A 15,309-nucleotide genomic window follows, 5' to 3' on the forward strand; every position below is an offset into this window, starting at 1 on the left:
TTGTTATATTTTTTTTACTTGAAATGAAAATATATAACTGAACAAAGTGAAACATACATGAAATTACTCTTTTATGTAAAAGAAGTTAAAGTATTCCATTAATCAAATCTGTGGGTTCACACTGCAATGAAAAATTCTTTTTCTCCATGTTGTAATCATAAATACAGGTGAATGTTCTCCAGAATACCACTTTGGGGCCAAATATTCATCCTCCCCAAGCCACAATAAGTCATGGCAGCTGACCCGAGACCCACCAGATGGCTGTGAGAGGCCACAGAAAACTAGAGATGAAGCCAGGTGAGGAAATGTGGAGCGAAAACCATTATGATGTCATTAACCTTTATTGTGCATTGTCTGCTGATTGACACTCATACCAGAGTCATAACTTCTTGACAAGTGCTTGCCAGAGAAAATTAGTAGGCGTAAATGAGGATGCAGCAATGCCAACTAGATGATAATATCCGTGTTGCACAAAAATATTTTAAGATTGAAAGGATCTGTCACTATATACCAAACATAGTGTACAATGAAAGGATCAAGGCATGACACTCTCATGACAGTTTTCATCTTAAAGCAGACATCAAAGAGAATCCTCAAATATGGCAATTTAGACATCAATGGAAAGCTCAGAAGTCATAGAATGTAATGGGTTGTTGTTCTATCACTTTAGGGTTCTAGAAGATGCAAAACAGTCACAAAAGGCAGCATCTTACAGGAGCCTGAATACGCCCAGTGCATCAGGAAAGATTCACTTTTTGTATGACATCATGCACTGGATTTGCAAACTGCTCGGTGAATTTGTGTGCATGTCCATGGAAGTACTACATGTCTCGTTAGATTTATATTTTCCTACTGAAATTTCAAATGGAGTCCTAACTTGTGGCCATCAGGATAGCTATGCCCTCTATGCTGTAGTTTAAAATGCCAGTAGCATACAGCAGATGAGAGGGCTATAAATGAAATTCTGCATTGAAATTGTAGGTAAGGGCAATGGCAATCAAGCATACAGACAACAATGAAATTCAGATTTTCTGTAGAGTTTGGGGAAATCTCTTCCAAAATGGTGAAATTAACACTTCATTGCACAGTTTAGTAATATATTTGCCAATTTCCGAACATACGGTTTCTACTTTTTATGTGCATCCACAGAATTATAGACATGCCTGAGTCAAGCTATTCTCTTAAAATCAAGAAGCTCATTCAAAACATTCAGTAGATCCGTCTAGTAAGTGGCCAACTGGGCTTATGATTTACCAAGACTATTGTTGATCTTTCTTGCTATGACTAAATGGTTGCAAATTTTAGTTTATATATAAGTGACTGCTTAATAAGTTGTCCTGTGTGAAGACAAAGAAACCAAAGTGACAAAATTCAGTAGGAGTGGACAGTGGTGTGGAAGGTGAAGAAGCATTAGATATGGGTTTAGGAATATATTCAGTCATCATGGTGTGGTTATCTCATCGAGGTAGATAAAATACCCTTACTTGTCAAGTAGGATGGTAGTTCAGAAGATTGCTTTTGTGTTTCTCCATGAGAGAGAATGTCTGTCTCTTTCTTGAGGAGGACATTAAAATTACCGGTAAATTTCTGTTGGAGAGGTACTGTATGACAGCAGTTTTAAGGGCATGAAAGTGAAGACAGAGGAAGAGTGGAAGATAGGTGATGACTGGTGCTGAGTCAGATATACAATTTATACATCAAGGTTTGCCAATTTCAACCACACATTTTGTGCATGGGGTCTCAGTGCTGTGAATGTATGCGGGGAAGATGCCCCACAATCACCATAAAAGTATTCACATAATTAAAAAATGGTATTTCCTAGCTCATTATTTTCACTTTGATGTGTGTCTGTGCAGTCACATGTCAAGCTTCAGAATGACTGTAACTTCCTGTGATTTCCTTTGTGTCTCTTCATATTACACCACTCAAGGCCATTGTATGTCACCTTCACAAAACAAAACTGCATTTGTTTTTCTTTTACAGTGGCATCAAAATCCTGGATGACTACAGTGCACTGTCATATTGTCCAGATGGTAAGCAATCCTTGAAGCTGAAGCAGAGTGACAATTCAGCCTTCTGTGCCATCCTACCAAACTTCCCACAGGGAGAGTTCACCAAGGCTCACACACTGACCTCTTCCTCAGCTCAGACCCAGACAGTGCCCCCAACACAAGTCCAGCAGACCCAAACTACCATCCAGGTAGCCGACACCAATGGCACAGAAATCAATGGTAGTCTGGAATAGCTAACATTGGCTATACGAACATTCAAATTATGTTATCCTCCATATTACCCACCACCTCAACCAAGTCAAGTTGGCATACATCATGTGACTGATATCCTTTCCTGGTACAAAGCGTTGCTCTTTTTATTTTCTTCTTCTTTTTTTTTTCTTCTTCTTTTTATTTTTTTTTGCAGCTGTAGGAGATGCGTCTTGTTTTGTTCTGCAGATTCTGTAGCCAACAGGGTTAACCAGCATTACCAATTCCCTCTGCAGGTTTTCTGTGTACAGGCAGTAGGAATCCTACCAGGGAGTTGTAGGTAATGCTTGAATAAGTGAACCACAGTTTTTCTCCTTTTTTGTTGTTGTTGCTGTGACAACGTTTAAGCTTGAAGAGTCATCTCAGTAGCATCTTATTCAAACTGAGCACATGATGCTTTTTATGATAGGAGCAGGATATGCCCTGTCCCTTTGTTCTCTCATCCTTCTTTTCTTTTCTTGATTTCATATTGAACTTAATTTACATGAATGTACTTACCTTTTCCCTTTATCACTGTAAAAGTGTACTTGTATGTGGTGATTTTCTCTAAGCTCACCTGAGCCAAAAGCTCAAGTGAGATGTTGTGATCATTCATCGTCTGTTGTCTGTCGTCTATCTTCCAATGTGTGTTAACTTTTCACATTTTCAGCTTCTGGAAAATCCCACGACACAGTTTCACTGAACTTGGCAGGTAGCATTCCTAGGGTAGTAGGACCACAAGTTTTGAAATGTGCACAGTGCCCCCTCCCCCAGGGAAGCCCCCAAATCTAAGAATCTTTAAAAATCTTCTTCTCTGGAACCAGCATTAATCTAGTTGATACAATGTACATTTGTGAATGTACTTTCAAATTTGTTTATGGTAAATCCAGGGATGGGGTGGCCCCTTTGGACCGGGACCAAATTGGGGGGCTAGTTTTCACATTTTGATCTTTTCAAAAAGGCATGGTCGATTTTTTTTTTACAAACTTGGCTGGTATCATTGCCAGTGTGATAATTTTTACAAATGAACACCATGCCCTCACTGAGGTCCCCCAAAGCTACCCAAGTTTGCTAGTTTCTTCTTCGGTACTAGTCTTCAAGAATGTGTGAAAGGTGAACTTGCGATACTCAAGTGAGCGCGAGACTCTCAGGTCTCTCGGTAATTTTTGCTTCCTTGTTGATGACAGGAAAGTAATAGAGTACTGCATTTGTCAAAGTGTTAAAGCAACTTGACTTGTGTCATGTAGTGCAGTAATCTCAGTCAACTGAGGTATTTTTCTGTAGGCAGCATTGTCCTCAGTATTTCCTGATATTTCTAGAGGGTGCTACATATGATATTGCTTGCTTGATGGTGACTTGGTGGGTAGAAAGAGGACAATTTTGTAGGTGGGTAATGATTGAGTGTATTTTCACGCATTTCATCAGATCATCGCATATGACAGTGTTTATATTCAGTTTGTGACATTGAAAACTCTGTCCTCTTTGCTCTGAGTCTCAGCACCATATCTCATTATATCTGCCCACTGTCAAATAGAACATTGACCATCCATGATGTGTTTCAAAAGTGACATTTCAGGTTATGAAGAGTATTTATTTGAATGGATGCATTGACAAGGCGATCACATTTTATCTACAAGGGAAAAAAAAATTAATATGAGCACAGATTTCTACCTGTGGTCTGATACTCAGTTTCTCTTGCTTTTAAGCTGTACAAATATTGCTGGATATGTAACATTGTTCAGACATTCTGTAGTTCACCAGTGAAGGTAGCTAGTTGCGTGGTATTTCATGTGTAAGAATGAGAAGGAAAGCCACTTCAAACTTATTCTGTTGTATTTGCCACCTGCTGGGACCAAGTCATTTTTAGATCCATGTCCATCTTTACATTGAAGTAAGATATCTTAGCTTGTGTGGAATGCAGAATTGATAATTCATATCTGTGCAGTAATTGCACATATATCTGTGCTGAATCCTTAGGAATAGTTTGAAAGAGTAGTAACCCTCAAGTGCTCAGTCATGATCTCATTACATTTTATTGTCTGTATTTGGGAAAACTAGTTGCAATGTGCAGGAATGTGGCCGAGTATGCATTTTGACACATAGCAATAATCCAAGAATTAGCTGTATGCATTGGAAGTACAAGGCTTGATGATGTGACATCTTTCTCATCGTGTGTGTATGTGTGTGTATCTTTGTACGCATACATACATTTTGTAGTGTTGGAAGTAAATCATTAAAGATTTTACTTGTAGCTTTTGGTAATTACCTACAATGTAACTGTAGGGAATTGAACATCGTCTTGTTTGCAGTGACATGAGTTCTTCTTTTCTCTTGTGAAGTTTGTTTTCATCAAGGTGTGCATGCAATGTCTATGTGTGTTTGTAGATTTCTTCAACAAGCAATGTGCTTATGAAAAATATATTGAACTACACACATCAGAAAGAATTAGAATGACCCAATATCTGATGTCCAGTTAAAGTGTAACTTCTGTCCTGTATCTTGATGTGATCTTGTGTTGAAATATGTCTTGCCATATTAAAATAACATTGCTGTTATCTATAGAAATTGAAAAAGATAAAGGAATATCTGTAACTAGTATTTGTGTTAAATCTTTTAAGATGTCACATATTTGTAAGAATAGATTTGCCTGAGGCTGCTTTTTCAATTATTTCAAGTTTTTAATGTGTGGAGGGTGGCACCTTCACTATATTCAATATATTATAGTTCAGCACTTTTGGGTTTTCGTACTTGATCATCCAATCTGCATGGGATTTTTTTGTGGAATCTTCAAATATGGAAAGAGACAAGATGAATATACATTTGTAGGTGTAGCTATTGAATCATCAACTGAAAAAACAAAGCAAACATGACGTTCAGCATCAAGCCCCTTGAACTTGTTTACTCTCCTAAGCCAAAGGCTCAAGTGAGCTATTGTGATCACTCATAGTCCAGTGTCCCATCATGCATCATGTAGAACTTTTTACATTTTCATCTTCTTTTTGAAAACCCCAAGACAGATTTTCACCAGACTTAGCAGGTAGCATCCCAATGGGGATAGAATCTCAATTTGTTCAAATGGGCACCATGCCCCCCCCCCCCCCAAAAAAAAAAAAAAAAAAAAAAAAAATTAAATCTTTACAAATCTTCTTCTCTAGAACCAGAAATGTTAGAGCCATAGGTTAATACTATGAGTAAGTACATTGTTGGGGCGTAAATTGTACATTTTCATTTTCTTCTCAAAAATGCATGGTCAAATTTTCACCAAACTTGGCAGGTAGTATTGCTTAAGTGGTATGTATTTGTACAAATGGGCACCATTTCCCACCTGGGAGAGACACCCCTAGGAATCTTTGAAAATCAAACTTTAAGTGATAATCAAATGTAGTGCTATTCACTATGAGTAAGTTAGATTTATGAATGTAGTTTGCTTGTGGCAGATCAGGGGATAAGCCGGGGGGGTGGGGGGGGGACCAAATAAAGGCCAATTTTCACATTTTCATCTTATTGAAAATACATAGCCAGATTTCACCAGACTTGGCAGGAATTATCGCTCGGATGATTATCGGGGATTATCGCTCAGCTGTGTTATTAGACACCATTCCGCACTTGGGGGTTCCAAGGGTGCACAATGCCCCCAGGGGGGCAAAGCTTTCAAATTTAAGAAATCTTTATGAATCTTCTATCTAGAACCAGAAGAGATGTATTAGTGTTATGAATATGTAGATTGATGACACTGTAGTTTCTAGTTTGTTCATGGCAGATCCAGGGGTGGGGGGTTCAAGTTGGGGCCAGATTTTTACATTTTCATCTTCTTGAAAAAGCATGGTCAGATTTTCACTAAACTATTGCTTGTGTTATTGCTAGAGTTAAGAAAATATATTTGTACAAATTGGCACAATTCTTCACTTGGTGGGCCCCCCAGGGGCACAATGCCCCATTGGGGTGGGGAGTGGCAAAGACCGCAAATGAACATTCAGAAATCTTTTTTAGAACTTGAAGTGATAAAAGTTAATGCTATGAGTATGTAGATTGGTGACTGTCATTTTAAGTCTGATTATAGCATTTTTTTTTTTTTTTGGGGGGGGGGGGATGGGGGACCCGTTGGAGGAACCAACACAGTTTCTTTTTTCTTGATAACACATGGTCAAATTAATCACCAACTTTGGCAGGCATTATTATTAGGGTGAAAAGGACTCCCTGAACCCCCGTTTTTGAATCTTGGAAAAAAGAAAAATTGTTTAAAACCAGAAATACATTAGTGAATAATACTTTCAACAAAGGTTATTTATGGTACATCCAGGGGTTTGGTGGGGATCGAATTGGGGACCAGTTTTTACATTTTGATCTTCTGGGGTTTTTTTGAACTGCAGAGTCAAAATTTCTAAATACAGTCTACTTGGCAGGTATTTTTTTACCAATGTCATAAGATGCAAATGGACACCATGCCCCCATGGGAGCCCTCAAAGCTACCCCCTCCCAGTTTGCTTTGTTCTCGATTAATAGCCTGCAAGAATACATATAAGGTGAACTTGCGATACTCGGGTGAGCGCAAAACCCCCCGGTCTCATGTCAGAATGTATGGTTTATTTGATAATAAGTTCCTTATTGAAGATTACATCCCTTGCAAAATCGAAATAGATTCTTCCTTTACTATGGAGTATTCATTTGCTCATCAACTTAGATGGCTGGATGACACAATATGAGTATTATATCTGGAAACTTCTTAGATGTGGTGTTACTGTCTCTAAAAACAGAGATTTTTATGCCTCCGCCACAAAGTGTTGCCAGAGGCGTTATGTGTTTGGGTTGTCTGTCAGTCTGTCCGTTTGTCCGTCCTTCGCTCCATCGTCCTGTTCGTCCGTCTTTCCGTCCGTAATCAGTTTCGTGGACAGAGTAAATTAAAAATTGTTTGAGGTATCCTGATGAAACTTGGCATTTATATGTATGAGTGGACGAAGTTGCCCCTATCAACTTTTGGGTGCACATGCTCAAGGTGAAAGGTCAAGGTCAAATTCTTTTAAATTTACTGTTTCCTTCATATCTATGCAAAGCCTGAAGGTTTTTTTCTTAAAATGTAGTTTATTCTAGGGTACTTTTTGGCCATTGGGTCAAATGTCAAAGGTAAAAACGCTAAAATTTCACTTTTTTCTCCATGCCTTGGAAATTGCTCAAGGTATCTTCATAAAACTTTGTACATATGCATTTCTGCCCTATTCTCTGAAATTTTTGGGTCTTGGGGTCATGGGTTCAAAGGTGAGGTGGAAGTGCAAAAATTATATTATTTAATGCTGAAATTACTCTTTTTCTTCATCCTTTGGAGATCACTCAATGCATAAACTTAATCGAACTAGGTATACATGCTTTACTTCACAATGATTCTGTAGGGAAAGATTTTGGCCAGTGGGTGAAAGGTCAAGTGAAAAGGCTAAAATGTTACAATTTTCCCCATATTTTGAAAATTGCTCAAAGTATCGTCATGAAAATGGATGTAACAAATTTTTATTTGACGAATTGTGGGCTGTGGGGTCAAAGAGCAAGGGTCAAAGGTCGTGTGAAAATCCTCAAATGCCTGAATACTTGCTCCCTTTAACAATGTACCCATCCATCCAAATGAAACTTAATTCACGGAAAAGTAAACACTCAACACATTTGTGACAAACATATCATTTCAGTTTTTTGCCACTTTTGTGAAACTGTCATCTGGCATTGTCAAGACGTACTTTGAACCTATTGAGAGAACCCTGCGATATGGCGGAGGCATAACAGTCACCATACCGACATTTTTAGCTGGTGCTTAAAATACATCCACAGAATTCTGCTTTGTGTGTATGTGTTGTTTCTTTTTTATTTAGCTGCATTTCAAAATATATTTTGTGTTTGTGCCAGAGTTTTTTTGTTGAATATCTATCACTTCTAATGTAATATAGGTGTGACAGACAAGGTAATGATCATGTATATAAATGTTAAGGTTAAGAGAATTTTGATTAGAGCTGGTATGACATTTTAGCACTCATAGAGTCAATTAGCATGAGTGCTGTTCATTTAAATGTTTGTTTTTCTTGTAGTTACACTGTATAGGTAGGATGTCAAGTGTGAAATGAATTTGCTATTTGCTATTTGCACTGCAAAAATATGTATATGTGTTTGATCATTATATTTTGTTTCTGATATTTTGGTGCCATTTGCTGACAGATTGGACATTCTCTGACGTGCTGATTTAATTATTCTGTTTGTGTATTCCAATTTTAAGAACAGAGATGTTGCTCTTTTTTCAAACGATTTAGCTGTTATAAATTCATCTTAAAAACTTGAGTGTAAGAGTTACATTGTCAAGTACCGTGGTTCTCTGTTATTTCAATGTTTGGTTGCATGTTGGTGACACTTGACAGACTGTGTGATGAAAAGGGGACGTTTTTGTAAACTAAAAAGTATGTTTTATTTTGTGATACTGTAGCATGAACAGTTTAGATGTCACGCACAGTGATATTGTAGTGCCTTAGAATCAACTTTTTGCCAGATAAAGTAGAATGCACTGGCAGTGTAGATTAGTCAAATCTCCTGTTTTCTCTCTTGACTGTGAAAATGTTTGAAGAGTTGACAGAGAAAAGGTGAAATTTCTCTCTTAATTCTTGCTATTGAACAGAGTGTATATCAGATTCTTCTCGTTTGAAAGAAAATTGATTCCTGTGTAAGGCATGATGCTCTTATGTAATTAAGTGTTGGAAATGAAATGCATAGATAACAGTTCATGTAAATATTTCTAAGAAAGCTGTGAAGATGCACACCCTTCATGACATGCATTCATTTGTCATGGGAAAGTATGTTGTATATTTAAAGCTGTATATGTTGTGATGGAAGGAGCAACACAATTTTGTCATATTCCCATACTCAAGTGGATAGTGTTGTGTGCAGTGTTAGTTTATTATCACTATGGGTATTACCTGTGTGAAGAATGCAGTGAGTTTCACAGTTTTCATAGGACAATCTGAGTATTATTATCTCCTTTACTGGAATTTTGTAAATGATATCAAAAAGTGAATAGAAGATACTTTAAATGATCTGCAATTTCATGCAAGATAGTATCAGACAAGGTTTAAAGTTTGAATGATCCAGTTTCAGATAAGAGAAGCAGAGGATGTCTTTACCATTGTCTTGAGTCCAGTCTTACTTCCTGTCCTGTCATTTTTCATTTTTTCTACTTTTCTTTTTCATATGATCTGTACAGTTGATTCATAGTACCAATTTAGTATCATTTGAAATAGGCTTGTGTACATGTGTTCATTCATCTATCAGTATTTTAGTGTGTAGACTTTGAATTCAGATGGTAATTGTGATTGCTTGTTTTTTATGCATTGAAATCAATTGCTTTCAGATTAAATGAAAATTTGTTTATGTTGCTCTGAGTCGTAGTTAAATTGCCAATGTTTGTAGTATTCACAGTCAACTTAAACACAAAGTGTAAAAACATTTCACTGAGATTATCCTGTACCAGCTTTTAGTCTTAACTTCTTTTCCAGCACTAATCAGCAGTCTGTGTTTTTAATGAACCACAATACAGTAAATCCAGTGTACTTTGTCCTTCAAAATGTTTTACAGCTTGATAAATGACAATGCAAGGTTTCATATACAGTATGATATATTATAAGGCATATTGAATCTACATAATCATTCGATTGACTGCACTCCAAGTAGTCATCAATACTTAATCTTATTTCCATTCTCCCTTTTATTTCTCATACTGCAAATGCTAAACTTTTTGTAAGTCATTTGTATCTATGTGCTGTCCTTGGCTTGCAAAATAGATTAGTAATCCCTCTCTTTTTCATTGACAGATAATCAACAAAAAGACAGAGGAGATATCAAATTGTGCATGACTATAGCATGCAACTTCACTTTCAGGACTGAGAAACATCTGGCTTTCCAGAGAGTCTGAACAGATCAGACTAGACTGCACATAACAGCGCTAGGGTTGATGTAGCTACTCTGTATTGTGCAAAAGGGATTTCAGTGGAGTAACCCAACATTTGAAAATTTGGGTTGAGCTTCTAGTATAAACAGTGTAATATGTGACAAACACAAATCCTGTTATCTTTGATTTTTAGCAAAGTGGTAAACAAGCAAATTTTAGATTGCCAGATGCAAAACTAACCAAGTTATCAAATTAGTAAAATATTTCTGAAAGATCTTTGAAAGAAATCAAACATATTTAGTAGTGATTAAATTTTTCTTTGCTGTTCTGCTTTTTAATGTAATATATGCACACAAACTCAAGTCAATACTTTTTGTCATTGGATTTGTTGTACAATAGATTGATGCTGACTTATTTACTACAGCATTTTGGGCAATTTCTCAGTTGATGTGCAGTTAGTGGGACTAAGTTGAAAAGGGGTTGAAATCTTTTTTCATCATTTGAATGACACACATATTTTTAGTGCATTTATCAGTCTTCATTCATTTTTATTTCCAACAAAAATGCAAATACAATGAAACATTTGCATTCATAGTTATATAAAGTTAATACAACATTGTAATAAAGGGGAAAAATCCCCTGGAAAGTAAAAAAGCATGTTTTTGTTTATGGAGCAAAAATCATTTTACCATGTGAGGAAGTGGCATAATGAACGTTTCAATTGAAACTTCAAACAATCCGCAGGGTATTCATCTAAAGTAAATCTTGGATATTTATGTGTCAGATCTGCATATTGCAACAGAAGAGATGAAATGCAAATACCTTTCTTCACAAGAACAAAAAAAAAACCCTATTCCAATTATTGTATGGATAAAGAAGTGAACTGTAATTCATTATCTCAGAGGTATTATCCTTGTATTTATGGAAAAGATTTACACATTTGTTGTCCAGAAGGTATGATTAATTTCATTCTCTCTTTTTATGGTTTGAGAATGTTGCAGTTCAAAGATGCTCATCCTTTCATGAGGTCACATGAAAATGGCATGCATGTCTTGGCTGTATGGTATTCAGAAAGAGGAAACATTGACAATGTTATTTCATAAATGATTTTGTTTTCACAATCAAGTTGTTCACATGTTTATCTGTGTCATACAAAGTGGCACAGACTTCACAAATATCTTTCTCAAAGTGGAAATTACAAATGCAGTGTTTTAAGTTGTGTGTGTTATGGTGTTATTTGCTTTGTATTGGTGTAAAACCTAAGCATTTTTTTTTTTATTGAACACAAACAGAAATTAAATGCAGTTTTTCTCAATGTATGATTTTAATTTTTGCAATCAATCAGCATATAACTTTCTGACAAGTGGACAAGTTGCCATTTTTTTTTCATGCAACAGAACTCTAATTTTGATGTAACATTGATGTTGAATATATGAGTTATGATAGCAGTGAAACATTGGATTACCAACAACACACACTACCACACTACTTTACCGACACCCACTACTTCACCATGCAAACCTTCAAACAACACGTAACACACACTACCTTACATACGCATACTACTACACACACTATCTTTGCTGAAACAGCATTGAATTCTGAGATGGACATATGGGATATTCACAAGTCCTAAAAATATATGACAATGGTTTCGTTCAAAGACCTAACATTCATAAGCCAGAGGCTTGCAACCAAAGCAAGGATTAAATTGTCCATGATCCAAGGAAGTAGTCGTCTTCTGCAAATCTTTTTTTTTTTTTTTTTTTTTTTTTTGGTGATTTGGTGTTGCATGGAAACCCAGGAAGGGCATTGCCATGGTAACAGTGGCCCCCCGAATCAGGTAAAGGCTTCACAGATCAAACCACTTCTCTAGTTTTCATGCAATCCAAATTATATTTGGCTCATATGTTGAGCTCAATGTTAATTTGGGCAAAAATCTTTTTAAGAGTACTAGAAAGTGCATTACCATGGTAACAGTAGTAAATGGCCTTTAAAATCAGGAAAAAGCCATGCATAGTGAAATCCGGTAGTTGCAAGCAATACAGGAGAAATTTTGCACAAGTGATATTGATGTAAAGTTGTGCAAGACATATTTTCTAAGAGTAGCAGAAAGTATGTTAGGCAGGGTATTTATCACCTTCAGTGATATTTCTAGTTTTGAGTGTGAAAGAAAGTGTTGCCATCACAACAGCATGGTTTACCAGTATAAAAGTCATACAAAAATATATGGGTTGAGTATCTCAAAGCATACTCCAGTTTTCAGGTTTTTCAAGCCATTCAAATAAAATTTGGCGCACATGCTCAGGTCAATGTAAAGTTGTGCCAGACAGAAGCAGAAAATGCTTTGCCATGGGAACAGCATGGTAACATGGCCTCAAAATCAGGTAAAGAACTTGAGGATTGTACATGTACTTCTCCAGCTTTCAATATCAGTGGAAAACACACTGCCATGGTAACAGCATACTGTTGTCCCCAAATCAGGTAAAATCAGGTAACTACTGTACTTCCTTCTCCAGTCTACAAGGGATTCAAACAAAATTTGGCACACATGTTGAGCTCAGTGTGAAGTTGCGCAAAACACATTTTTTAACAGTTGCGATTTAAAGTTTATTGTAACTCCAGTTTAACAGCACCATGAGCATCAGGTAGTTGATGGAATACCACTTTACAAGAAGCCACTGTTATTAGGAGTAGTTTGAGTGAATGGATTCAGTCGATGGTGACATGCTATAAAATGACAAGTATTTGTGGGAGGTATGTTTAATATTTTCAATGCAAAACCGACAACATCAAAACATACAATGAGTGTTTTGAATACTGTACCAGGTATTTCATTCATTTGCCAAGAACTGTCCATAAAAACAGGCACTGTTACAAGGACAAGGGTCTTTAGTCTAGTTTGCTGCCACAGATAGTGAGGCTGCTTACATGGAATAGTAAATCTTCTACTGGGGAGGATTTTTTTATGCCTCTGCCACACAGTGTTGCCAGAGGCATATATGTTTTCAAGTTGTCCGTCAGTCCATCTTTCTGTCCTTCCAACCATCATCAATTTTGTGGACAGCATAATGAACTGTTGCAGATATTGGGTGCACATGCTCAAGGTTGTATGTATGTACCACCAGGTAAAGAGTCACTCAGGAAGTTTTGGGCCATGGGGTCAATGGTCAAAATTCAAGTGAAAATGCTGGAATTTCACCTTTTTTTTATGCCTCTGCCACGAAGTGGTGCTGGAGGCATTATGTTTTCGGGTTGTCCGTCCGTCCTGCGGTCTGTAATCAATTTTGTGGACAGCGAAACTAAAACACGGTTTGAGGTATCCTAATGAACTTGGCATGTACAAGTGTATATGTATGAGTGGGCAAAGTTGTGCCTATCAACTTTTAGGTGCACATACTCATGGTCAAAGGTCAAAAGGTCAAGGTCAAATGCTCAAATTTTCACTAATTCCCCCATATCCATGCAATGCCTGAAGGTATTTTCTTGAAACTTAGTGTATACATGTACTACCAAATAAAGATTCTCCAGAGAGAGTTTCGGGTCATGAGGTCAAAGGTCTGGTAAAAATGTTGAAATTTCATGTTTCTCTCCGTATCTCAGAAATCATTCAAGGTATTTTCATGGAACTTGTATATATGCATGTACTGACTGGCAGTGATTATCTAGGAATTTGGGGGTCATGGGTCAAATGTCAGGAGGTCAAAGGTCAAGGTAAACTCCTCAAAATGTCACTACTTCCCTCATATTTATACAATGCCTGCAGGATTTTTTTTGAAACTTGATATATGCATGTATTACCCAATAGAGATTCTGTGGGAAATTTCTTATCAAAAGGTCAAAGGTCCAGTGAAAGAGCTAAATTTCACTTCGTCCTCCATATCTTGAAAGTGACTCAATGTGTCATCATGAAACTTAGTACATATTTATGCATGTTCTGCCTGAGAGTGATTCTTTTGGAACTTTGATGTCGAAGGTCAAAGGCCAGGTGTAAATGCTAATATTTTACCATTTAATACTGAAATTACACTTTTTCTTCATACCTTGAAAATTACTTAATGCTTGAAAACTGATAAAAGGGTCAAAAGTCAAGTAGAAATCCTCAAATCCTCAAATACCCGCACTCGTAGACAATTTAGCCATTCATCCAATTAAACCTAGTTCAAGGAAAGTGAACATCCAGCACATTTGTGACAAATCTGTCATTTTAATATTTTGCCAATTATGTGAAACTGTCATCACACATTGTCAAGACATTGTACTATACACCTATTAGGAGAACCCTGCATTATGGCGGAGGCTTACCAGTCGCCATAGTGACATTTCAGGTTCATTTTTCATATTCTTCATTTTTTTCCCATATATTTGAAAAAAAAAACTTTAAATTTTGTGAAATTTGGATATTACCAGTTAGTGATATATTTGAAGAAAGATGTAGGCTGTGGGGTCAAAGGGCAAGGTTCAACCTTCAAGTGAAAATTCGTGATTTCCCAAATTCAAGTGAAAATGCTCAAACTCCCATAGAAACAATTTACCCATCCAAACGGACTCTGGTTCAAGGAATGTATAAACACTCAACACATTTGGGGTTGTGCCACAAACTTACAAAATGTAATTTCATTTTTTACCAGTGGTGTGAAACTGTCCTTACACACTGTCAACAGGGGCCGCGGAACGTTTTTCAGTGTGTGTGTGTGGGGGGGGGGGGGGGGGGGGCGCTGCGGGACTGGGGGTTTCAAGGTCAACATAAGTTTCCCCCTCCCACGGTGAGAACTTTGTGCATTTTTATGTTGTAAATGGTGCAATTTGATGCATGTTTGATCGACATGAAACGACCCCACTTGTTTAAGGTAGCAGGGTATTTTGATGTGGATTATTATTGAACAATTTGCCTATGAAGTGGTAGCATTTGAATAAACGTCTTGTATTCTTACAATGAATTTCATGAATGCTGTCTGTTAAGCAATCAAACAGAAAAGGCATGCAAACGAGGGTGTACATAAGGGATATTTCTCCTCCCACACGAAGGTGATTTTACATTTTCAGACCTGAAATTCAGCGATCTGGTGCAAACTTTTGGTGCAATACTTGGAATTTTTCTAGCTCCTCCCCCCCCCCCCAAAAAAAAAAAAATAATAATAATGATGGAAACAATTAGGG

The 15,309-nt window shown here is 37.0% G+C and overlaps 1 protein-coding gene across 1 annotated transcript in view; it reads left to right on the top strand.

Moving 5' to 3' along the window:
* The window catches only part of LOC139714374 (protein FAM117B-like), a 33,914-nt gene extending 28,589 nt beyond the window's left edge, over positions 1 to 5,325 (top strand). Inside the window, 2 exon segments of the mRNA XM_071626080.1 lie at positions 168 to 297; positions 1,984 to 5,325. Coding sequence (XP_071482181.1) covers positions 168 to 297; positions 1,984 to 2,245 — 392 coding nt within the window. The 3' untranslated portion in view covers positions 2,246 to 5,325.
* Positions 5,326 to 15,309: the final 9,984 nt, after the last annotated feature.

This window comes from Diadema antillarum, unplaced genomic scaffold (assembly GCF_040938485.1).
Source record: "Diadema antillarum isolate AM-2024a unplaced genomic scaffold, OU_Dant_1.0 seq00002256_RagTag, whole genome shotgun sequence".
NCBI lineage: Eukaryota > Metazoa > Echinodermata > Echinoidea > Diadematoida > Diadematidae > Diadema > Diadema antillarum.